Raw genomic sequence first — 27,620 nt, 5'->3', positions numbered from 1 at the left:
GGAAATATATTGTTTTCTTTTTAAGAAACAACAGTTTTGACTCTTCTGGGGGGTTTGTTTTAAATCTGGTTAATAGAAATATATTTAAAAATTATCACGTAACAAATTCTTCCATCCGCTGGTATTTCTGCCTTACTGGAGGGGCAAAAATCAGAACATTTTCAAAATCTGAACTTCCCGAACTGTGGCCTACAATGGCCCAACTCAAGGCGCTTCAGGCTGGGATGGTGGCAGAGGATTGCTCCCATCCACTAGTGGCTCTGTGACTTACAAAATGCATAAAACTCAAAGGAATTTCTAAGTCCAACCCTTCAGCTTAGAGGTGGTTTGTAATGGAAACACAGCTAAAGACAAAATGACAAATGAGCTTCTCAAAGAGACAACAGAAGTAGAAAAAGATGAGACGACTGCAGCTTTTAAGACAAACACAGATCACACACATCCTCACTAACAGAACATTAAACAGGTTAATAAATGGCAATATAAAGTAACAATGTCATACGTCATATGGTGACTTCACATATTCCAGATGTTATGAACTTAATTTATCCATGCTAATGTAATATTTAGTCAGTTGGACAGAGTCTTGCAGCAGCAGATTGTTCACACACTAATGACACTGGCCAGATGACTAAAGGTCACTCAGTGATGGAAGCACAGATGAGAGAGAGGAAAGAAGAAAACAGACATATTGTTACTGATATTACCAACACAATAATTGGCAACATCACCGCGAGCTTATCGAATATTGTGCTGCTACAGAATCTGATTATTGAGAATAAAGTAGCTCTATTTAAATAGAAGAGCTTTACTATGCAAGCTTAAGTTTGTTCCATGTACGGAGTGCTTTACAAAATATTCATACTCCTTCAGAGCTGTGAGGCCGTAACAGAAGAGATGTGCTGCATTTATAGCAAGAATAATTGGGGTATTGTAGCAAAAGGGGGCTCAGTATAAATCCACACCACACTTTTGAGAGTATTATTTAAAAAAATGTAAACAAGGATCATGGATATGATGGGTAAGAGTTCCATTTGGGATCATTAAAGTACAACTTTCTTTCAACTAGTTATGCACTTTCTGATGGTTCATACATGAACTCCCAATGAAATACAACTTTATACATTAATCATTTAACTAGAAGTCTTGGTTGAAGATTATTTGAGCTTAATAATAGCAAAAACAAAATCTTTGTGCATTTTCAAATTGCAAAATGTTCCTTAGATGAAGTACAGTAACAGTTTAGCAAATAAAACCAAATGACGTACGATATATATATATATATTTTATTCTTTTTTTTAAATTTATTATTATTATTAGTTTTTTTTTGGAGGAATATTTTTGTAGAGCAGATTAATATGACTGGTGTGATCCGGTTTCATTTTAACTTCATTTTCTGTCATTCAATTTGCATCTGATCGAAAACATTCAGTGTTGCATGGCAAACTCTGAAGATTACTTTTGATTTTAAATACAGTAAATTACACTACTTGTAAAATCATAGGTCAGTTATGTTGTTTTGCATGTTGATTAATGTGCACTATCCCTTTATGAAATCAATAAAATTTAAAATTCAAATAATAAAATTTTAGATTGAGGGTATGGGAAGTAGACTGTTTTCATAACTTACTTTTTTAAACTTATTCTCATGCTAAACCAACAGTTGAACATAAACTCGACAGCATGTAGAAAGCGGTCTCTGTCTCTGATTCGGTTCCAGACATGTTGAGACCAGCAGCCATTTGTTTTGGATTTCACGCCTACTATCGCCCATTCTCACGTCTTCCCTTCTTCCTTATCTCTTTTCCAGATGTGACGCATCATTTCCCCTCTGCTCCTCCGATGACAATTGAGTTCATCCAAACAAACGGCCTGGAGCCCAGCCGCACGTGGCATGCGTCTGCAGCAAAGGGTACCAGGGTGTCTGAACGCTGTGCGCCTCAGCGGGCCTCGCGGTGCACAACTCTTCGGCGATGGGGACCTGATATGCACAAGAGGCATTAACGGAGGGGAAAAACAGCACTTCTTACATCACCGAGACGGGAAGATTAACCCTAATCTGTGAACACTTCAACACTACCCGGCTAATTCAACAAATAGCCTCTTCCAGAGAAGTCCCCGGCACACACTCGCTCACCTCTGGTTGAAGTCAGACGTGGCTTTCCTGAGAGCTTGGTTTCATTAGTGGGATCAACGTGAACAGGCTAAAAATACAAGGCTAGCTACCGGAGGCTGCCTCTGTGTTCTGTCACCTGCACAGAGGCAGCTGGGTTCCAAATGCACTGCAGAACATGTGCTGACTGTTTCTGACGGCTGAAAACCAGCAGAGTATCTGCAGACATTTAAGAACCATTTTACTAGACTGAAATCATTTCCTTTAATCTTAGAGGAATCACTTTACCATATCTGTGTCCTAATGGGACATGATCTCCGTGACAAAAGCTTTCATACAGCCTGACTGCTGAGTCATTTTCTCTGAAGTGAGACTCATTCTTGACTCAGTTCCCCATTGTTCCAACTATTCTTCTTCTCCCCAAAGATGATGATTCTCTCAAAGAAGCAGGACTATGTGTCTTGTAGGTGCCCTGCCATTTTATAGCACAATCAAGTAATTGTGTTAACTGTAGTTGTTATAAATATGCTATACAGTGAAGCCTCGCTATTTCGCGACAGAACGGAGTCAGGAGGAGCAGTGAAATACAGGTGAATCACTATTTGTTCAAGTGCACTTTGTATTTTTTTTCATAATCATATTTTTCCCGTTCTAATCCAATGACTCGGGTCGCAGTGGGGCAGCGCTGATCTCCGCAATTTGAAGCCTTCACTTCGTATTTATGATTAAAATTATTATTTTTCAGTATAGTAGTTATTTGTAAAAAAAAACAACAAAAAAAAACGTTTATACAGTACTTTTATTTGTTAAACAATGCTTACCCTTCTAAAAAAGGTTTTGTTCTTTGTTTTAAATGCATTAAGGAGTATTTCATTTTATAATAATTGCTAAAAAAAAAAATAAAGGTTCCTACTTGTCGGATTTCGCTTATCGCGGGTTCTTTTAGGAACGTAACCCCCGCCAAAAACGAGGGATAAATGTATACTGATATGTTGTTGAAATTTGGCCTCTGTCTCTTTAAAAACTCCTGCACTTTCTTAAACTTTGCCTCCAGGAAGTCATTACAACATGTTCCTCTATTAACCCTTTAACAACGTTCTCACCAGTGTTGCTGTGAGACATAGCTTCCATAATATATCTGGTGGATGTAATTAGCAAACATCCACCAGGTGTTTGCTAATGACTTCTGTGTAGTCTGAAGGAGCTGAGTGGGGGAGGCCTGCTCTGACAGGTGGTTGTTTGGTAGCTTGGAAACTGGAGCTCTGAGGAGAAACTGCATCTGGAAGGCGTGGCTAGGTCCACCCACGTAGTTTTCACAGCTGAATGGTTGCTATGGAGATTAAAGGACTGAGGAGAAGCTGAAAAAGAGTTGATTTTTTTGTAACACTGCCCCTTTCATGCAACAAAATCTAAATGTTCGTCCTCTTGGAAAGAAAAAAAGAAAACACTAAGCTGAAATGTGAAAACAGGACAAAGAAAACATGGAACTGATTACCTCAGTGATTTCTCAAGTTAAATATTTAAGTATAATTAAGGGAAGGACTTTAAGGTGTTCATTGTGATTAATTACATAGATTCTTATTGTGTTCAAAATGCCAACACAATTATTTGCATTCATTTTAAATGTAAAAAAGTCCCAAACAGGAACCTTTGCATCGTGTTTCTAGTACACCTGTAAATACGACACACAAGAAACGACACCTGCTAACAGCAGTGATGGACGACGAAGCTTCTTCCCTTGGCCCACTCAGTTAATCTTTGCTTCAAAAGTGACCTGACTGAACAATGGAAAAGACCGTTATTGTGTTCAAGTTGTGCTAAAAGTTGTTATCCCATCAGTGAAGCTATTCAAACCCAAAATAGCATCTCAATGCTAAACATGTAGCAGCAACACAAACAATCAAAACGCTAATTTCAGCGTAAACAGCACTTTGCACCAATCTGATGGTTAACAAATTAAAACTAATATCTTTGTTATTGAGCTCATATGTGTAATAAACAGTTTAGCATCTAAAAGGCTTTTTTGAATTGAAGATGCTTATTTTGCAATTAACTGAAATATTTTTCATTTAGTCCCACCACTACTTGTTTTACACTGCAAAATAGAAAAGATGAACTTTCTACAGCTAATTTGTTTTTCACAGGAACAATTGTTCACAACTCCTGCAGTAAAAGTCGACAATACGCTGCTGCTAACCACCCTGCGACAACAGCAGAATGCATGTGCTGCACCTGCCTAAGTGGAATCATTTCAAGCAGTGCCCAGAAAGGTTCAAACAGCCAATGTTCTAAATTCCTGCTGTAGTGGACTGTACTACTGTTCTTTTTTTGTAATTATCATTAATGGCTTTGAAGTCAAACACACTATCACCTTATTTGAAATCTGTTTATCTTGAGCTGATAATATGATGTACTTGTCACAACACCATATGTCCTGATTACTAAATATTGGAAAAATCTAATCGTTTATAATGTACCTGGGAAAATTTATCAGGATGTTTAGTCAACCTGTCATAATAAAGATAAACTGTAATTGATGTTTGCCAAACTCAAAAACAGATAAGTGGGGATAATTATTTTGAAATAGCTTTTTTTTTCCTCCCTGTTGTTTCCATAGGAACATCGATAATTGCTTTCTTTCAAGCTATGATTTATTGGTGCGATTATTGTGTACTGTTTAGCAACATAAGAAAACTACTTAACATAAGTAGAAGAGTGAAGTGGTCCATTTCATACTGGACAGTGTTATTAGACCCATATAACGTGACGTAATATATAATGAGTCTGTAAGACTCGATTCTTCAGTGACAGATTTACAGTTAAAAACTTTTTAAATAATATTTATAACCACTTATACTCTTATATTAATACAACCCAGAAGAAGGTGTGGTAATGTCATGCTGCCTCGGTGATTTTCAGACGTCAGAATCAGGAGTAGAATTGAGATGCTTTGTGGTACCATCGTGGCAACAATAGTGAATTGAACAGCAGTCACAGAAAAACACAAGAGAAATGCTGTTCTCAGAAACATTTTCATTTGCAATTAGTTTCTTTCAGACACCAGTCACACAAAGAAATGTTATTTGTACCACTTAACTGCTCAAAAAAAACTAGATTTGATCAAATTTTCAAATTTATTGGTATTTATTGATGCTCACATTATACAAAAACAGTAAAAGACTCCTGACAGTTTTGCGGTGATTTAAACAGCATTAATCAGAATTTATTTTGACATAATGTCTATATAGAAATAAAAGGAACTAAAATTAAAAAGAAATAAAACCACTGACACAAAAAATGAACCTAGCACCATCCAGTCCGAAACCTCCACCAAACAACACAAAGGGAAACGAGCTGCTCAGGGACACTCCCGCTTTCACTGGGCATAAAAAATGTCAAAACAACCAGGAATCTGCAGAAAACACTCTCTGTCCTCAGAGCATGAACCCTCTGAACCATCAGATCAACATCAACTTCACCATCCATGGTGCAGCTATGAGATCCATGACTGAGACTGCGTTTCTATGACAATAACCAAATGTGACAGACTATCTTTCTGCTTACACACAGGTTAGAGGACAGGCAAAGGACGTGCAGCAGATGAGGGGATGTAGGGCGGTGGTTTGAGCCGGAGAGGCTTGGAGCTCGGATGTGTTTTCCCTCATCTATTAGGACGATGTTTGGTTGGAGTAAACGAGGATCAGCTCTTTGTTTAAAAGTGGTGGAGGAAAACAAACACACTGAGAAACTGCCATTTGTTTCCCGGTTGGTCTCTGGTGGAAACCATGTGACAGGAAATGACTCCAGTTGAGCAACAACCAGGGTAAAAAAAAACTAATATCAGAAGCTCATCTCTTTCTGCTTGACTCATCAATAGATTGAAGATAACCGATTAATTTTTCCTGTTCCTTCACAAACAAATTTTTTTTTAAAGAATTTGAACCAGTTGAAGCTAAAAAACTATGCTACTAAGACATGTTTATACACGAAGAAGATGTTTTATCAAAAATGCAATATATATATATTTTTTTGTACAGTTTTCATTACTTAGATTGTGACGGTGCTATTTCAGCAAATGGCCTTTTTAGAGTGTATATTTTAAATTAATGGTTACTGGTTTACCAAATTGTTCGATTATTTCAGCAACTGATTTATTGTGATTAATCTGATCATTTCAGCTCTTATCTAAAATGAAAGACCAAATTAAAAAGCTATTAACTGACAATTTATTTTCAAAAACAAATAATTCCCTTCAGAATTGTCAAACATTTTAAATGACAAATAGCTACATAAAACCCCGACATCCAGCACTTCAGTTTTACAAATTTTACTGTATTGTTAATCATAGTGACTTTTAAAGAAGCCTACCTTATGGATTTTTATTGTCATTTTTCCTGTTCCTTCACAAATTTAATGTGCAAACAGGAGAGGAATGACTAAAGTCTGAAAATAAATCTCTTCCTTGTTTTTTGTTTTCATTCCAAAGTGACAAAACAGCTTTGTTTCATTTTGAGGCAAAATGGGAAACGACAAAAAATAAATAAATAAATAAATCATGTGAGTCAGGGGACAACTTGACTGCACTACATTATACATACACTGACCTTTATAAGGTCGCACAGAGCCACCATTTCTCTGTCTGGGGTGTGTGTGTGTGTGTGTGTGTGTGTGCATGTGATAGACACTCATCCTGCTTAAGGATTCAGGAAACAATGTTATGTATTCTACTGACTGTGCTGTTCACTGATGGCCACTAAATAGCGTTAGCAGAGACAATGCTAGCTGCTAGCATGTACATCAGGTATCTTGCACTGTGCGTTATGATTTTATGAAGAGACTTTTCAAACGTAACATGCCAACTGTTTGACAGCTGCAGCAGTTCTTTGATGACATTTAATTCCTTTTCATGTTCCACCAACAACCTGAGCTCCAGAGCACAGGGTAGAGTTCTCTCACATGCAGCTGGAATTTAAAAGCAATATGCAAGATATATGGAAGATTATAGAAATTCCTGAATGCACAGGGTGATCTACACCAACTGCTGAGGCTGCACAGAAAGTGGTGTGCAAGGAGGAAAATAATTTCCATCCTTTCTATTAGAATTTTTTTTATCTTTAAGACTTTTTAAGAACGCAGACACTCCTGCCATGTCTAAACTAGGGATGCACCAATCCACTTTTTCCACTTCTGACACCAATGCAGATATACGAGGTTCAGAATGGGCCGATATCAATTCGTTTCAGAAAAAAGGAGCTGAACTGACTTAGAATTTACTGATTAACACATTTATTCAAAATGCTACATCAGTACAACACTTAAATACACTAATAGCTTCACAAACCTGGTCAAACATGTAAACACACAACTATTATTTGTTGAGCCAGTGGAGTTAGGAGGAGAACAGGCAATGTAAAATAAATAACTGACAAAAGCAATAGGTTGAATATGTTGGTCAAATGTAAAAATAAACTGTAACAAACCTTCCACCAGGATTTACTTGTCCCCCCACCAAGATATGCATTTATTTGTTTATGTTAGTTGGGTTTTTTTTACATTTTCCTCTTTTAAGGCTTCATAATTGATATTTAGATAATCTCTACAATAACACATAATTTACCTTGTGATATTTTCAAACTTCCTGCCAGTTATAAGCATTTTTTAACTCACAAACACAGCGGGCAGCTGGACGACTGACTGCCCCAGCAGTCTACCACCGGTTTTCTGGAGGAAATAAAAATATTAGCAATGCAATGCTAATGAATGACTTTGTGGTGGGTTTCCCCTGCAGTCAACCATGATGAGCTGACTAACTTTAGGAAGGAATCAACTGGCTAGAAGGTTCCTGACTTTATCACCGCCGCACTGTTTGACTACATATCTTGAACAAACTGACACACGGATGTTTAACCTTCAAACAACTAGGACTGTTTGTAAAAGTTGCAGAAATATTAACAAGTAGCATGGTCCATACATGTGCTTAACGACGCGATTAGCCAACTGGACTGGATGCAGATCAGCAGCATACGCAGAGTATCTCTGGGACTCTCAGGAGAACTGATGAAGCAGCACGGCGCACGTCCCTCAGTACAAGACGTTAACACTAGCCTCCGACGTCTGAGTGAAACCGAGGTGTCTGCTAACATGTGGGGTGACCTTTATCATGTCGCTGGGTTTCAGGTTGTGAACAATAAAGGCTGAAAGCACAGCGGCACGCTTCAGAAACGTGCTCAACCTGAAAACACAATGAGGTCGCCAGTAGGAAACCGGTTGCATCAACCCAAGCCGCCTGGTCTCCTCTTGCACACACTGGAAGTTTCACACTACTAGTTGCATGCACCAGTGTTGCCACTGGCCTGCAGAAGAGTCACACCGACACATAAAAGGAGATGTTTGTGACGGTGGAAAAGATCGGAAACTTTGAATGTAAGGCGAAAAAAAATGTATATGCGAGTTTATGCCACAACATTTAGAAAGTTTTAAATGTGGTGGCCTTCAAGGGATCAGGGAAAAAGGATATGTGTAGGGTTTAAACCATTAATCATGATGAATCAATTATAGAAATAATTGTTAACAGACTCAAAAAATGCCATTTGCTGAAATGAAAACAGTCACAGCAGTAATTAAGCCCAAACTGTACAAAAAACATCTATTATTATCCATACAGAATAACAAAAATCTTCAAATTCTGTAATCCTTCAAATTCCCTTTGCTGTCCAATTATTAATTTGTTAATCCAAAAAATAAGTTCAAATATTAGTTCTATACTTTATTGATGTTGCATAAAGCAGAAGGAGCTGAGCTCTTCACATGTTGATTTTAGAAGCATGTTTTAACTGCTACAAGGAATCAAATTAATGCATTTTAGGGATTTTTTTCACATTTAAAAAGCCATTATTGTTTTATTTCTATATTATGAATTTTAAATAATGTATAAATGATTGAGAAAATGATTAAGTGAAAACTGCAGAATGCGCAATGAATACTTGATTAATGGATTACTAAAATGATTGTTAAGATGCAGCCCTAGATACATCACGCAATACAGGATTCTTCAAATTCTCCATTTCAAAACCATCATTTTCTAGATTCTCAACTAATTTTCCAACAGATTTTATTATTCTGTGAACCTCTGAGAAAGTCAACTTTTATATTTACGTTCTGATAATGTCAGCATCAAATTCTGAACCTTGTTCCTGTTTTGTTTTGTTGTTTTTAGTTTCCATTTCAGAGATGCACCAATCTGTTGGCTCCAAATCACACGGTCTTCCCTTGATCGGTTCTGATCAAAGCCAAGAATTCCATTCATTTTTCTTCTGCAACCAGATCAACCAGAAGCAAAGGCTTTGATGTAGTTGAATAAAAATCAGATAAATTGGATTAAATGTTCCAATTTAATTAAAGATGAGTGCTTTGAAGCACAAATGGGAATAACCTTGTACAGTAATAATTTCTTTTGCTGTCGTATTTAACCCGAATACTTCCAAACAAAGAGCAGCACAATTTGTCTCTTTCGGTGTGCTAGAAAATTGGAACATGGTGACAATTAAACCAGCAGCTCAGACAGCAACCAGTATCAGCCCAGTGCAACTCTACTCTCGTTTAAATTCTAGAAAACGGACCTTCAGAATCTGGATGAAATGGCCCAACATTAAATATGAGTTGTCTTTAATATTGTGATGTAAAGCACTTTGAACTGCCTTGTTGTCGTTAACTTGGGACGAACTGTTGAACAGAAATTAATCAAGATGCGCGTCTCTCCGTCATCTAACGCCTTGCAGCTGTTGAGCGATGTGGTTTAGTTGTCCAGCAATGCCGAGTCGACTAGATGAGGGGCATAAAACAGCCCTGAACATATTAAAGCTTTTACAACCAAGCTAAGCACATCCCTGCATGGGGAGCTGAGGGGAAGACAATCTCATACCACAGCTTTAGTGGGCGGGTAGAAGAGTTGGAGGGGGTTATAAGTGCTCTCTGAGGGGTTATTTCTGCAAACAACTGTCATAGAGCTGCGACTGTTAGACGTGGTGAGTCGGAGCGGCTGCTGTAGGATCCTCTGGAATGGAGACGGCGTGACTCATGATTGGTGAATAAACAGCCAGGTGGCTCAGGCACTGTGCTGACAACAGACTACAAGCTGAGGTGCTTTCTGGGAAACGCCGACCACGAGAGGGTTTCTCCTTTTACACAACCCTGAAACACCCCCTCCGCACCTCTGTGTCCCTCCAATTCCCATCACCTGTTTCATTCCTCCTTTAATCAATTTCATTTCTCTCCGTCGACTAGGAAAATGCAGCAGTTCTGGCACGGTTACCACAGCAACCGCAGTTGCTAAGCAACCCACAACTCTCCATCACCCGTTCCAGAAGTCTGACAGATGGAGAGGGAGAATGCCAAAGCAAAAAGTGTGAGAGAGAGAGAGAGAGAGAAAGAAAGAAAGAAAGAGAGAGAGGGGAAGAGGAGGTACATTAGGAGAGAATAGAGAGAAAAAGTGAAGAATAAAAATGGAGGAAAAGCCACAAGGCAAAGAGAGGCGGGGATGATGAAATCCAAATCAACTTGTGAATGACCCCCCTCCTCTCCCCTGCCTCCAGAGTTTAGCGTCATATTTTATAGCTTTCATTTTAGAAAGCAATTGATGTCATCATAACTCACACCCACAAATCCAAAATATTCCGACAAACAACCGCGGGGAGGGAGAGGGTCGGCTGGTAGTCCAATAAACACACGCAGACACGATCATAACCCAGGAGTACAGTAGCCCAGAGATATGAGGTCGGACTGTCTTCTAGTGTAAACGCATCTCGTATTAAAATCTCCATTCTGCGATAAACGAGCAGGTTGGAGAAGGTTTTGTGCCCCTGAGATACACACGACTAGCGAATCGCCGAAGATCTCATCTAAAAGAAATATGAGCTTTTTAATGCATTTTTAATTTGGTTTCTATGATGCTGCAGATTAAAACAAGACTAATGAAAGCTCTGAGACGAAAAACAAAACAGAAGTAGTAAACAAAGAGCAGGGCGCATTAGTGAACCGGCCGCAGCTGTGAAATCAATCATCCCAGTAGAAAACTATAATTTACTGGTATATTAGAGGAGAAACAGCTCCCAGATCTCAACATTACCATGGTAAAGTGTTTCCAATGCCTGCTTTGCCTCATTACTGGGTTGTTAATATCCTAAAACTATCCGCACAGTAGGGGAGTGGTGTGTGAGTGTGCCAAAATATTCATGAGGTCTTCTGACTGACGGGCACTCTTCTTCTATCAGTTTTAAATGAAAACTAGTGATGAGAATGTTTCGTTTTCAAGACTCACTCTGTACAAGATGGTGACCAGAGATGCACTGATCCACGTTTTTCACTTCCAATACCAATATCATGATTAGCATCATCTGGTACAGAAAAACAGCTGAACTGACTTTAAAAATGTCATGTTCTGTCTGTGGAATTTGGGAGATTTCATTGATTGATGAAAATGTTTACATGCAATGCATATAGAGCCTTTATTTTTTATTTTCAACAGTCACTAAGGGCTGCTGTCCAGCTACTGTTTCGGTAAAGTGCGCAGCGGGTGTATGCATGCAGGTGGAGCGGAGACGTATGTAGTTAGATGGAACACAGCAGCCTGCGCTCCAGCTCTGTAGCCGATGCTTAGAGCAATTTAGCTTTACAGACAAACCAGAAAATATGTTTCCTACCATTCTGGTGGCAACAAATGGGCAGCAGAGTCAAGTCTGTCACAATAAGCAATAATTCAATTAATTGCATAGTAAATTAAAATGAGAGCTATAACTTCTGTTTAGACAGCAGTCATTAAAGAGATCCTCCCCTTTAATATCGCTAAAACGTCAGCATTTTGAGAAACAATGCAAATATTTGACACCCAATATAAGTAGTTTGCACTACCTCCCACTTTTGCCTGTTTATTGCACCGATTAATTTCAGATTTCTGTGTATTTTTTATCCACACTGACGTTAAAAAGTCCCGCAATGGACTGGCGACCAGTCCAGGGTGACCCCACCTCTTGCCCAAAATGTCTCACTGTAGATAGGCACCAGCAAACCTCCTGACCCCACTAGGGGCAAGGCTATAAAGAAACAGTATATATATGGATGGAAGAGTTATTATTGTTACAGGTTGATTTTTTTAAGAAGAGTGGGTAAGCACCGGTATAAAATTCGGGCCAGTATTTACTAATGTTTTATTTGATCAAATTATTTGACTACTTGTATAATCGATAGAATACTCAATAACTAAAATATTTTTACACAACAGCCCTGATACCAATCCAAAGAAATTTCTATTTACATCTCAGTGACACAAGTTAAGCTCCTCCTAAACAACACAAAGGATCCATGTCTGAGCTGTGACATAACTGACAGTCTTCCATAGATTCACCAATCTGAACGCCTTACAAAGGATGAGGATGAAGTTGGAATAGAAAATGAAGTGAGTTTTGGGAGTGGAAGCTCAGCGAGGAACAAGGAAGATTTGCTGAGATCTGGGTTTTCTGCAGCCATGAGGGTCACAAGAGCTGATTGTAGTAAAATGAGGTGCAGCATGGCAGAGTTTCTCTGCACTGCAGCTTTTCACTTCATGCACACATACACTTCGCCTGCTGCTTAAAACCAAGACTTTAATGGATTTCTGGTTATTGTTTGTCTAAATGTAGTAACATGAAAATTAGTGGAATGCATGGAAATTATTTCTGAGTTGTATTAGTAAAGCAGAAGTTCAGGTTTGCCTGTCATGACTGAACTGATAAAAAAAACAAAAAAAAAAACAAGCTGTCATCTCCGTTGTTCCAGAAGATTTCTTAGAAAATGTCCAAACAGCCACCTCATGCAGAGAGACATGCAAAACTATTTAAATAGAAAATATGTAAAACTCTGGCTAAAACCAGGAAGCTTATTGCAAAACGGCTTAAGACACTTACGCAATCTTTGAGCTCAGTTATTGGAAGAACTGGACAATTGGGAATACTGTACCTAGAAACAAGAGTTTGTGACCAATTTATCATCTCACATTTAGTCATTTAAGTCGGACAATTTAGTTTTATTCCCATCTTTCATATAAGAATATGCTTATGTTTGAAATAAAATGCTTATATTAAAATGAGGTAAAAAAATTTTTTTTTTACAAACTCTAGACAAAAAATGTATTCCTTATCCAACCTAATACCTGAGGCAAAAGAACTGGGATTTGTTAAATTTTTATTATTATAGCTCTACACGGGCTTTTCAGTGATAAATACTTATTTAGATGAGAAGTACGACTGCAGCTGAATTATTTTACTAATCGATTGATCTAATGATTAGTCGAATATAAAAAAGTGGCACATTCTGCAGATTTTTCATTTTGCCATTTAAAACTTTTTTATACAATATTAGAAATACACTAAATGTTTGCAAATTAAATAATTCCATTCCTTTGTACATCTGATTGCCTAAAGTTCAAATACAGCAATCCGTCAGTGAACCCTTGATCATTTGTAGCAAAGGATACATCTGTAGCATCTAAGCAATGAAATGTTTATTTAACAGATTAAAATATTTGCTAATTGGCATATTTTAATAAATTTCTAATATTGTATCGAAAGGCTTATGTGGTTAATAGAAAAATCTGCAGAATGTACACATTTTCTTATCTGAATTGATTAATTGTCAGAATAATCGTTAGCTGCAGCCCTACTACAGATGCATGATCCTGCTGTGATCTTGGGCGTTTTTAGTTTTCTAAGGAGCTCAAACCTTTTCTGGACAAAAGAAATCCCCAAGTACTACAGACTTATTAAAAGAAATCCATCTTGCATGCATGTCCAGACCAAAACGCAGAGGATGGAGGAGATGAAACTGAACACAACCGACAGAAATTAAATGAGTGTTAAGCCTGACGGAGAGAGAGAGGAGCCGGAGACGAAGACGGAGCCAGGGACAATTAACACAGCCTGTTCTCATGGGGCAGGGCGGGGTGGGGGGGTGAGAAGTGTAAGTAAACCAAGCACAGGCCTGCAGGGTGGCTGCAGTCCCCTGGTAAGGCACACGGCCGGTCAGCTGTGAACAGAGATGCTGTGCTCTACGGCGGAGAGGCAGCGCTTCCGCTGGCATGATGCTAGCTAGCAGAACAAGCCGCCCACATGCAGCCCTCACAGCAGCAGCATCACAGATCAACCGCTTGGTTTCAAAGAAAGCCCCTCTGGAGACAACAAGAACCGCGGCTGGAGACGGACCCGTCACCTTTTTGGGTTCCGGTCCGACACCAAACATCACCTGATGTTTTCCACCGCAGCTCCTTTTCTCTGGATTCTACAGCCATGCTTTTGGTGAAAACTACACGGATAAACCACATGCACAGCCAGCTGTGGCTCTAGTGCCACATTATTTGCTTCCAACGACAATCAGAAAAGCATCAGACAAATTTTATTTGGATCATATTGATGTGGTCATTTGATGATCAACTCTCAAATGTCTCTGATGAAGGCCGTCCTGAGGCAACACCACTCTGCCACAGACACCCGGCCCTTAGAAATAAAAACACTTACATTTATTTATAGACATGAGAATGACACATTTTCATGTCCCATTCTGCAACATTTTAAACTTCCACTCTAAAACGCTACAAAATGCCAAAGACAATAAGCATTTACAGTACGCTCACCATTTATTGGCCCCTCTACTGAAGATATGTACATTTTTCAGAAATTAATTCCTCTTTCTTAAAAAAATTAACAGTTGATTTCATCTTTTTAATTACTGTTCTGACTGGTGATAGCCATTTTCTTAAAATAAAATTTCAAAAATGTTACCTAGGTGGCTAACTTGAATGGGAGGAAATGCCATTCCTCGCATTTTGAGGAATGACTAAGCTAACTAGCCTCCATAAAATCATAATGTTACAGAATAAATAAAGAAAAAAGGAAATAGAAACTGTTAGAGGTGCACATTAAAAATTAACCTTGATGAGTTGTGAATTTCCTGTCCACTGCATAAATGCATTCAGATAAGGTCACGTATGTTCTGGTTCTTAACTGTCGGTGTTAAACCGTGTTAGCGTAAGAAAGATTTTTAATTCTTAGAGTCTTTACAAACAGTGGCATCCCCAGAAAGTTTAAATAAAGAAATGTATAAAATTAAAAATAGTTATTAAAATAAATAAAGATATATGTAAATGTTTTATTACTATTATATTTACTTTAAATTTTATAAATTTCTTTCTTTAATTGTTTATTGGATTCTACATTTATGTCTTGATTGAAGATGATTATGACCTTTATGTGACCTGACAATGATTCTGTGGGGGAGGGGGAGGGGCTAACAGTGGGGGCGCCACTGTTCACACATCTTTACCAGAGGCACCAATAAATGTGGAAAGTGTTCATTACTTGAAACTATGTAATTACATAGAAGTTGATAAAACATAACGGTGATGGGACCTCGTGACTGAGATTTTAACGCTGCTAATGTTTAGATTTAACATTAGAAGATTTATAGTATAAATCATCACAATCAAAGGAGAGATCATAGACTGGAAACATGCAGAAGAGGAGACAGGAATGATGCTAGGTGTGAAAAAGCTTTGCTCTCTTTAAAAGAGGTGAGACTTACCAATTTTCTGGTTGAAAATTTTGTCAAAAGTGAGTTCGTCCCTTTCCTCCAGGTACTTCTGCATTACACTGCGAATACTGTAAAAACAAACAAATAAAAAAAAAATCAGTTAATAAAGCTTCCACATGCCTCCTCCAGCTTCCTCAGAGATCCTGACCCAGGTTTGAAGCCTCCCAGCCAGCCAGCCGTCCCCCCACAGGGAGGAACTGCAGGGAGGGAACAGGGACACATGGGAGGCTTCTGGGGGGCCTGGAGAGATACAAGCTATCCTGGGACCAGGTGTTAATGAGAATAAGCCCAAGGAGAATGAATCAATTAACACCCTTCCTCATAGGCCCATTAACACTTTATCAGCACCCTGCACACAGAACACACACAGCAGTAGGCTGAACAAAAAATCATCTGGATGCCGACGGCCATCTAGATTTCTCAACTAATTTAAAATCTAAGTTTCAGGTGACGACTGAAATGACTTTTGAACTATTCTAATTATATACTTTCTAAAAGAAACTACACAGATGTGAAGAGGACACATTTTATTGCTTCTGTCTTGATAAAGTAAATAGTTCTGAAACATTTCCTGTTGATTACCTTAGGTTTGTTGCAATAATCAATAAATCAATTAATCGCATAATAAATTAAAGAAAGCTGAATAATTTTCATTGCCATGATTTATTCATTCTTCTCTTTCTGCCAAAAACTGGATGATAAAGTCTCCAGATTGTGATTTGGTTTCAACTAGTCCTTTTTATGAAGGACAACTGTGTTTACAGATGCCTCAGAATTCATTTTATTTACCGTTCCTGTTCTGTTTATTTATTTTGGATATTTAAAATGTCTTCCAGTTTCAGTGTTAAATGTTCAGCAGAATCTAAAGTTTATTGATATTTGAGAATGTGTTCTTGCATTATTATGTCATTACCATATGACTTGAAAATAGTCTCAAAACAACAATATTATCGTTTATCGCAATACTGCTGGACAATTTATCATCCAGCAAAATTTGTTATCGTGACAGGCCTAGATTACCACCTCAGAAAATACACAACTACAGAACAACAAGCCAAATCCACCAGCCTAATGCTTTACGTCACACTTTGGTGTCAGTAGCCAAGTTTTTATTACAAATGTGCTTTCTATCAGAAAAAAGGCTTTTTCAAAGTTGGTGTGTTTCCATCAAGTACATTTATGTTCAAAATGTCTCATTGTACAAAGATATGATCAATGAAAACGGTACAGAAAAACTGTGCTAGATTAGGTTCAGAAAAGGGTCTCAAGACTTGAAATCCAGTCAAAATTAAGACGAGCAAAGATTCAAAACCTGACTTTGTCGTGAAAACAGACTCGACTGAGTCTCAAGACCAGAGAACAGAGAACCGAGGCGTCTTTATCTGGAGTCATCAGGGGTGAAGATAAGCTGCTAAGTAAGCCATGGACTGGAGCTCAGGAAGTGATGTGCATGTTCTGCCATGAGTTTGATTTAGCACAGAAGACAAGAGCTAACAAACATTTACAACAACCTGTTCATGTCAGTCGTGGAATCCAAAAGTACAGCACTTCATCAGGAACATGCGATTATGATACTTATGTTGGACAGTCCAACACATGTACAGCACAACAGCAATTTCAATTTGTTATAACTAGCGCACAATTTACAGCTCTTCAGGTTGTGTGGGTTATAAGGGGAAGGTCTGTTTCAGCAAAGGTGGAAAAGGAAGATGACTGAAGCAATCATAATTAGGCCTGTCGTAATAATCAATAAATCAATCGCATGATAAATTAAAACAAACTCGATTTCAATTTGTGTGATTTCTCCCTTTTTTTCCTCTCTTTCTTTCTACCAAAAAGTGAACAAACGTTTTCGATCTGATGTTTTGGTCTCAACTAGAGCATTTTCTGGAAGACATTTTCAGTGTTAAATGTTCATTAGAATTTAAAGTTTATTGATCTTTGAGAATGTGTTCTAGCATTATTATACCATTATAGTAATGGTATACAGTAGTAAATAACATACTATCATAAAATATTATAAAATGGTCTCAAAGCAACATTATGGTTTATTGCAATAACTTCTGGGACAATTTATCGTCCAGCAGAATTTGTTACGTTGGCACGGCTAATCATAATTTATATTCTTAGCGATATTTACTAGGGCTGAAATGACTCATCGAATGATTTGAGTACGCTGACTATTAAAATTCAACGCTTTGTTAAATTATGTTTAACTATATAGCGCACTGTGTTCCAAACAGATGATTATTTGTGTTGCACAACGCTCTCACTTCCACCACTGAGCTGTTATTGAGGAATGCTAAGTGCCTTCATCAGCTATGGAGGGAGACAGATACAAAAAGTGTCAAAAGTGATGGATCACCTTAAACTGTCAGCTAACAGGTCATGTTTTAGTTCCCTTTGGAAAAGACCAACTTTTTTTTTTTTTTATCTGTGACTCTTGGAACAGGATCTGGAATGTCAAACATGTACAAAGAAATGCATTTCAGCTGACATTATGCTGATCAAGAAGAGTAATGATGTGAAAAAACAACTGAAAGTATTTTGTTTAAAAAAAGTTTCTGCAAGTCATTTAGAGACTGAAAGCGATGTTTGATATGCACTGCATTATCAGAAGTGAAATGTTTTATTTTAAAAAAAGGAAGCCATTTTTTTCCTAAGTCTGCACATACGGTATCACAATATAATTGTCTATATTTATAATTATTCTTTTTTTTTATTAAAATAATTGAAATACTGCCAAACTGATCACATCACCTTTCTTATTTTCAAATTTTTCTCTCATTGCCGTTGTTTGTTTATTTTAACAGTTGTTAAGCACGGTGACGAAACTTTAAACTGCTGCACAAGTTACTCAACAGGTTGTTGCTGGGTAACTTAAGAGGGAGTGAGTTAGTTGATGTCACCAACCTAGCTTAGCCTGACGTGAGAGGTTGAGCAGCTAAAGCCTTTCCTCTGCCAACATATCCCAGAATGCTGAGCGGCTCTGGATCGGAGTTCAGTGAAATTATTGAATACTCCATCAGATGTAGCATGTATTGATATTGATCATGTGTCTACCGCAATATATTTTGTTATTGATTTCTTGTTCAGCTCTACTTTTTTACAAGCATTTTATTTTGTACATTTCCTTTACTAGGTTAAGTAGCTGCAACAAAACAGGCCTTTCTTTCCCTTTCAATTACTTGATTAATCATCAGAATTATTTATAGATTACTTCATTACTACAACAGTAGGTGGTAAGCTCCGGTAATCTACCTTACCACCGCCCGGTGGCCAATCATGGTTTGGTGCTGTGGGTCAGACTTTGCGTTTTGTTTTCAATATTTCTGCTATCATGAATCCAGAGAAGTACTGATCAATCGAGATCCAGCACTAGGTGCCACCAGAGAAGCATATGACCGATACTGGTTTTATTTTTCAGCATGGGAATGAGCCATGAAAAATAACCTACCAATGCATTGAAAGTCAGACATAAAAAAAATACAAATAAAAACACACAATGGAGCGCTGTGAGTCATGGATCAGTCTCCCTCGAGTCTGGACCGTAACATTATTAAAGCAGTGTGGGTTCATCTCGACAGCAAGGCAAACAAAAGGCCGCCAACATCAAAAGATTTTTGAAATGTTCTTCAACAAGTGTCCACTGCTATTTCCTAAAGCTACTGGGAGGGAAAAAAAAACAAGAACACGTTCCATAAACAACAGAGAGCAAGTCTGAAAGGAATAAATGTGGTCATTATCACCACCATTAGCAGGATCCTTTTCTTCATACTTTAGATATTTTAATAAAATGCTCCAACACAGGAGGCTGGAGACATCTGAGCAGAACTGTGTTCCATACCAGGGCTGCAACCAACAATTCATTTAGAAGTCAAATATGTTGTCGATTATTCAAATAAGAAAAACGGACAGTCGGCAAATATTTCTATTTCCCCACCTAAATACTTCAATGGCTATTTTCAATAAAATAAAAGTTTTATTTTTTTGTATAATTTTGGCTTATTGCTCTAAGTATGTTGCCATTTCAATAAATTACGGTACCTTTTTTGAGTCTGTATACTCCAGTCAATGATCTATTCCTAAATTGGTAGACAATTATTTAAATAATTAATCAATTAGGATTAATCCAATTAATTGCTTCATCAGTAATTTCAAGTCCACTTAACTAATTTTAAAACCAGGCATTAATCAATGCTTTACTACAATCTACCTGAAATGCATGTGGCTAGAATCAGTCCAGACTTGAATGAAAATCATTATAACCTATTAATATCATGTTAACGATGAACAGCTGAAAAGTTACCGGCAATTTCACTACAGCTCCTCCCCTTGTCATTTCTATATTCTTTGCACGAAATGTTTTAGAAACATTAATGTTGTTTCCACATATCGTCTCCAATGTCAGCTGAACTTCGGGTTGCGCCGTGTCAGCTGTGTGGGATTCCCTTCCTAATTTCCCCTCAGAAAGCATGGAGGAGAATCTGCGCTTTCTGATTGGCTACCCGTCACATTCAACAGTCTGCGTTAACACTCCCAGTGGGGAAAACCCCTGATTTAGATCAGAGCGGCCACAACGACCTACCGTAACACACCACACAATCTTAGCGTTCTGAGATTCGTAAGGTTAAAATGTACATGTGAACTAAGGTGTAGTGTGAACTATTGCATCAGGTACTCATGTGCCCAACTTCTCTATTTAAATCTAATGATTACTGAAGGGCAACATGGTATACAGACTTCATAATCTGCACTCTTTTGGTTGAATGTAGTATTTATTTCCACTTTGGCTTTATGTTGTTTAGTTTTTATTCAAGTACATTTTTTGTTAATGGAGACTGAGAATCTATTTTATTTTTGGTTGTTTTGTTTATCAGTTCTAGTGTTAAATGTTCTTTTGAAGATAAAGTGTATCTAACTTTGGCAGGAAATCGCATGCATTATGTAATTTCCATTGAATCAGTGTAAAAAGTTCTTCAAACAATATTATCGTCCATCACAATACTTTTTGAGAAAACTAATCCCTCAACAAAATTGATTATGGTGACGGGCCTAACAGAGCTTGACTTTGTTGCCATGTGACAGAAGACCCCATCTAGTGCTGCTGATGACACAACCTTTTTGGTGAACACTATGCAACATTTCAGCTTCAGCCACAGCTGCTGAAACAAGAACTGAGGAAGTCGACACTTCCTCTTCAGACGCAGCCTTCTTGCCTCACTGAATCACTAGCAGCTGACTAGATTATTTGTTTAAAACTAAACCCCGCATGCCACAAAGACGGTTAACATTTCCAGTTAAAGTCGAGCATTGTGAGATTATTAAAACTTATCAAAAGGGCAGCAGGTCGTTCCAGAACGCGGAGGTCAGGACGGCAGGGTGCAGACGGCTTCTAGGGAAAACTCAGATAATGAATACGTCTATTACAGTAAGAAATCATGCATCGCAGCATGATTTGGACCAAAGGCCGTACAGATAATCCGTCTGTTAACTTATTGACACTCCTCTGCACAAAAGGACCAAACAGACATTTTCCGGACATTATCAACAGAGTTTAAGCCGAGCGAAGCTCAGCTGGGAACAACAGTTGTGGCATAACATCAACATTAGCTTATGGGGGCAGATGACCGCGACACAGAGGGGCAACAAAGAAGGTCCTGCTGCGACAGAGCGCTTTGAGTGACAGACTGGCTGCCGGCGCACGCTGATAAATAAGGCCAGGTGGCCTGTAGCGGATTGACACGATGTGGACAAATTATGAGAGGTGGCGTTGGTTCTGCTAGTGGTTCTTAGAGAGCTGAAACAATCAGCAACAATGAAGGATGCTGAGCCCAATAAAGAACGCTTTCGTTTGCCGTCATCGCCCCACAGGCAGCAACGTTCCTGCAATCAGGAAAACGTCAATCAGCCAGGCAACAGCAGCTCATATACGTTCTGTAGTGTCTAGGTTTTCAGACCGCATCACTTCATCAGTTTTATCAACATAAATACCCAAATGGTGGTATGTGCACCTATTTTACAGATTCATGTTTAAGTATTAATGTGTGCATTAATACTGCTGAGCCTATTAATATGGTAGGCAAGTATAAGCCTTGACTTCTGCCTATTCCTTTTGCTGTAGCTCATCAGTTTGCTAAATAGTTATTTTAAGTCATTATTTTGTTTTGGTTTTTTTGTAATGTTGTAAACTGACCAAAATAAAGCTAATTTGATCTGATTTATGGGAAGCTCCTAAACTCTGTTCTTCAGCTACAAATCTAACAGGAATGATTTTTATTCATCGTTTATTATAAGATTAGCCGCTAGTATGGCTGGGCATTTATAGCATCGTTTATCATTAATTGTGGTAAATTTCTTAAAAGAATTTTTATTTATCTATGTCACCATAAATTCCAATTACTGTTTACAAGTAAAACTGTCTGTATTGTCAGGACATATTATAAGTGGGAATGTTATTCAAGAGAAGCATTTGTGTTTGTGGGGTAATAATTGCTGTGAGATGCTGTCACGATCATATAGTTACCTAAAAAAAAATTTTTTTAAAATAGTAAACACTTTTATTTAGTACCACAAACAGAACCACTAAATATCATGCTAGAACTTTAAGTGCATGTTGCTCATCAGTAGTAGATAGTCAGAGCAGCTAACTGCTTTAATACTAATTTGGCTTCCGTCTCTAGTCGTCCTTCCAACCAACCGTTTTTTCGGAGGATAACAGGATGGACTGTTTAGAGCTGGAAGTTCACTCATAAAGTGACTGTTTTGTGGCTCATCTCTGACCTAGAGCTGTTTCAGCTTCAGGAGCGGTGACGGATACTTGGCTTTTTGCACTATTCTTTCTCGTTTCCACAAAACTCTGCAGCACTTTCATGGGACATTTCCTTTTCCATGTATGGTAAAGGTGAGATACTTCACCATTTTTCATGGGTTGTGCTATGGTGAGAAACGGCTGAGAGAAGTCGGTTTATCTCAGAAACACGTTTTATGTTTACGCTGAATTCCACTCCTGTTAATGATCACTAACGAGCCTTTAAAACAAAAGCCACAACGTTCTAGTACCAAAGTTCAAGTGATTCATCTCAGAGCTCTACTAGGTATGAAATTCTCACAGTACGACAACTCTGAAGAAAAATACCACATTTTACAATACAGAGGTGCACCAAAGTTTCTGGCCAATCACTGATCTATAGAAGCCTGACCTGCTGACTCTGATTTTAGTCAATACACATTTTATTTGTCTGAAGTTGCTAAATACTTGTACTTGCAGAGAGCTTTACCAAGTCCAGAGGACCCCAAAGCGTTCACACTACAGTCATTCACCCATTCACACACACTTACACACCGACGATGGCAAGCTACTGGATAGTAGTAGCCATGGCTGGGCAAACTTTTACCACCATCGCCTCACCAAGAGGTATCTTTAATATCCCTATGTATTGTAATATAAACAAAAACAAAAAAGACATTCACCAACAATAAGTACAGTAAATACAATAAAAACCATCACAGTGTAGATATAAAAACTTAACTACTGAAATGAGGAAATGAGGGGGGGGGGGTCAGTGGAGACAACCAGAGTTGAGCATTTTGTCATCCAGCGTCATCAATAGAAAGAGGAAATGCAAGAAGAAATGAGAAAGCCAATAAATTAAAATGAGGTCGATCATTTTCATTCATCATGTGATTAATTGATTTGTACATCGCAACGTTACCTTCAGATGTTATAAAAATGCTATGGGAAGTATGACTAAGAAGACATTTGACTTTGTAATTTAATATCTTGAAATTGGCCCTCTGTCTGTTTATTATTATTTTATTAATACATAAATAAATCACAACACTGTAACCAGTACAGCCACCTGTATAATTGTCCATCCCAAGTGTCAACATCTAATGCACTTGAAGTCCTCTAAAAAAAGCCAATTCCCAATCAGATATTGGCATCGGAAATCGGTAAGATATCAACTAAGAAAACAGGTATCAGATTATATCAGCTTGCTTCTACAATCTCAGACAGAAGCAGCCCTCTCCAGTATTTAGTCCGCTCCAGTATTTAGTCCGCTCCAGTATTTAGTCCGCTCCAGTATTTCTATTCAGCTGTATTTGCATTCCAAAGACAGACCCATTGGTTGATAATAAATGAATGTGTGTTCTCATACCTATTGTTATTGATAAGCAGGTGGCAACAAATCAATAATGAGCAATAAGCTCAATAATGTCCATTCTGATGATTATTATTTTTTGAAGGGTAAATTTTTGTTACAGAGACTTTATAAGCTGTTTTATTTGTCGTTTTTAGTGTTAAATGTTCTTTACAGAACTAAAGTTTATCAATCTTTGAGAGTGGAAACTTGCATTATTATGCAATTATCAATATATTAATTGAAAATAGCCTACAAACAATATTATCGTTTATCACAGTACTTACTGTGATACTGTCAATATTGGTATCAGCCAATACTCAAAGCTCAGTACCCTATTTTGAGTGAAATAATTGTACAGTGACAGACCAACAATCCAGTTCTGATCTATAGTGTTTGGTCTTACAGTGTGAAGCAACGAGGATTGAGTGGATAAGCATCACTAATTCATTCAGATCTAATTCCAGCCATTGAGCAAATTCTTGTTCCTCCAAGGTTAAGACATGAGCAACACCATTAATGTAGCAAAAGTACTAGAGGCAGTGGAAGATCAGGAAAGACAAGTAGCTTGAATAATGAGATTTCACATGGGAAAAGTTTATGAACATGTGGGATTTCTCTCTTTTTTTCATGTTCTGTTTTTGTTTTGAGTGAAAGCCAATTTGTTTACATTTATACATTTACAACACGAGTAAACAGGTTGTCACAGTCAAGGACTAAGGATCTATGAGAACAGGCAGATGGAAACTCATTCACAGGCGACTTTAAATATATTTATGGCAGACGTCCAAAGATCTTCCAGGAAATAAAGATATTTTCAGAGTCTTTTCGCCTAGATATTTTTTTTTTTCAAACCTTTGGTTCATCATTTGCTCTTATGATGACTGCATGTTGAGAAGCAGACGGGATCAAAAAGAACAGCACATTTGTGAGAAAAACCTCCGTTTAGCACACGAAGATTAGGGTGTGCTCACACTGCCAAGAAAATATTGAATAGTAATCCAGAATTCTCTCCACTGTCTCCTGGCAGCCCTTTACTGAAATATGCTGGAGCTCTTCAAGCAATAACAAAGCAGCACTTAGGTGGAGGGAGACCCCTTTAAAACCGATCAGCCCAAAATTAGATCTCAAACTCACTGTTGCCCAAATGTTTGTCCTCTGAAGGTTTGTCAAGTGTCGTCATGCTGCTTATCACATCGAAGGGTGTTTTCACACCTTTGAAAAACTTGTTCCCCTCCTCACCTGTGGTGGCACTGCACCAAGAACCACTGAAGAAAATGACACAAAAACCTTTGAAGATATTGAGAGCTTCTGTCTTTACAAAACCTGAACAAAAATTGGATTTCTGCGGTTTTAGGATTTTATTTCCTTTGTCTTTAGTAATAAACTACGAGTAATTTCTCCCGCTGGTGCTTGACTTACATTTTTGGGTCGCGTTTACCCAGAATGCTCTGCGAAATATGTATTTTGGAGCAGTCTCCAATCCGCTTGGTGTTTACATATGCATTCAAACTGCACCAGTGTTTACTTCAACTGAACAAAGTTGACAAAAACAACTCTGGCCTGCCTGGTTTTGTAGGCAGGCCAGAGTTCACTTCATGGGTTCGATTGCATGTTCACTCTTCGCCAAACAAACAGGACTTTCAAGCCAAATGGACTGGACTTGGATTAAAGTGGACCATACAGGTGTAAATGCAGTAAGAGGCACTTACTTTAGGCCAGGGGGAAATTAAATGTCGTAATTCATATTGCATGAGTATCTTCAAAGATTTGTGGATGGTGACACTATGGGCAGGAAGGGTCTCAGGTCGCAGTCTGTCTTTAGAGGTCTCTGGATGAAGACTGATGCTCCGACAGTCTGACTGCACTAATTTCAACTTCTTAAAAATATATACATCATGTTGCACTACGTCCAGATGTGCTCTACTAATAATACATTTTGATTGATTCTTGGGAATGCACACAGAAACTGAGGTTACAAATAATGTTAGCCACATTAAATGCTAAGTTTAAAATGTCAAAGCTGTCATAATTTGATTTCCTTCCAACTCAATAATCCCATTAAACTGAGACTGCTCTCTCACACAATGGGGTCTTGATTCTGCCCTTGCTCAGAACTTTTGCCACCTAAAATCCATCTATATGTGTAGCTATGTTACAAAAGTTGTCCTTTGACAAAACGAGGTCATCCTCTTACCCTCCTCCTCCCCCGCCCCTCATCTACACAACTTCCACCGTGGCTGTCATGATCTCACTTCTCTGTCAGAGGACTTGGCCCCGGCTTGCCGAGAATGTTGCAGTGCCACGATACCTCCAGAGCGCCGCAGTGGACTGCAACCCGCCACCTCAACGAGCAGCCGCCTAAATGCTAACAGCATGCGTGCATGCTCAAGGGCCACAACTGAAGCATGCTTACAGAAAGGTTTGTCAGCATGCACCTGTTTCAGAAGTTTGCCATGTACGGCTGTTTACAGGAAGCGGTTTTGCAGGTAAAGTCCGCATGCCCGCCAGCCAGCTCTTACTTCTTCTGCTCATCCTCTGTGATCTCTTAGCACTTTGAATTTGAGTAATTCCACTGAAGCACTCAAAGCGCAACAAGCTTTGGGGTGACACTGCACAGGAAGGAAACATAATGTAACCATATCATTCCGACATAATGGACACATTACTGGATAAACGACCTGACTGAAAAGTACGTTTTCATGTTAATGCGAGCCTTTTGGTGCGCTGATTTACTCGACAGCTGTATAATAGTGCTTCTGTAAGTCCATTAGTTGATGCATTTATTCGGCCAGCTTCAATATCGTCGTGTGTAATAACTAATGGGGCTCATTTGGAGCCTATAACCTCAAAGGCCATGCTTTTATTTTTTGATATATATATATATAAAAAAAAAAAAGAAAAACATTTGCTGCTTATGTAGGCGTCAATTTCACCACTAAGCTACTTCAGGTAAACTCCCCTGTACCTTCAGGGCTTCCCCTTCTCTGTACTGCTAGTTTCACCCCCTTGTTTTAATCTACACGTTTGATCTGATCAGAGTTTGATTATTTTAAGTGTAAATCAGTCCCTCTAAAATTTTGAGATTATTTTTGCGTATTGTTTTTTGCTTTGTTTGTCTTTTTTTTTTTTTTATCAAAAATGCTGATTTTGTGGTGCTACTTTTGATATGTTTCCAAGAAATCTTGTAATATTTCCACTCATTAAAACCCCAAAATCTACGCAGATAAAACATTTTTATTCTTTGAAGAACTTAAAGTAGCTTAATTTTTGTGTCTCACCACTAAACCTGTCACAAGAAGCAATTAATTACATGAAAAATTTTAATGAGCTCGATCACTTCCATTTTAATGATTTAGATTTTTTGAAGGGCAGTTTTGTTCACACAGAGACAGACTATCTTGGGATAACAGTGTCTTCAGTCAGAGGCTTCGTCAAATTCGCTGAAATACAGGCCGCTACAGGAGATTTTTCCTGCCAGCTGCGAGCTACAGCATTTAATTTCTTTTTGGGATCCATAAAGTATTTTTGCATTTGAATTTGAATTTATGAACAAACTAATTCATGTCTGATTTGAATTGCCTTATTTAACGGAAACACCGCAATTACAAAATTGTGGTTTTTGGCAAATAATTTTTAGACAAAGTTTTGCACACTTTTATAATGGAGACTCAGCTGCTGAGACTTGTATATTTGCGTTCTTTGATGCAGCATCCTCCAAAAAACAGTTTTTTACAGCAGGATCATAT

General features: G+C 38.1%; 1 protein-coding gene across 1 annotated transcript in view; it reads right to left on the bottom strand.

The window, feature by feature from the left end:
- grk3 (G protein-coupled receptor kinase 3) overlaps positions 1–27,620 on the bottom strand; it is a 68,409-nt gene that overhangs the window by 33,179 nt on the left and 7,610 nt on the right. The window contains exon 2 of the mRNA XM_044144275.1: positions 15,719–15,795. Within this exon, the coding sequence (XP_044000210.1) occupies positions 15,719–15,795 (77 nt within the window). The remainder of the gene's footprint in view (positions 1–15,718; positions 15,796–27,620) is intronic.

This window comes from Gambusia affinis, linkage group LG17 (genome assembly GCF_019740435.1).
Source record: "Gambusia affinis linkage group LG17, SWU_Gaff_1.0, whole genome shotgun sequence".
NCBI classification, from domain to species: Eukaryota; Metazoa; Chordata; class Actinopteri; order Cyprinodontiformes; family Poeciliidae; genus Gambusia; species Gambusia affinis.
Note: the sequence above shows the minus strand (reverse complement) of the source record. Positions and strands in the feature narration are given on the sequence as shown.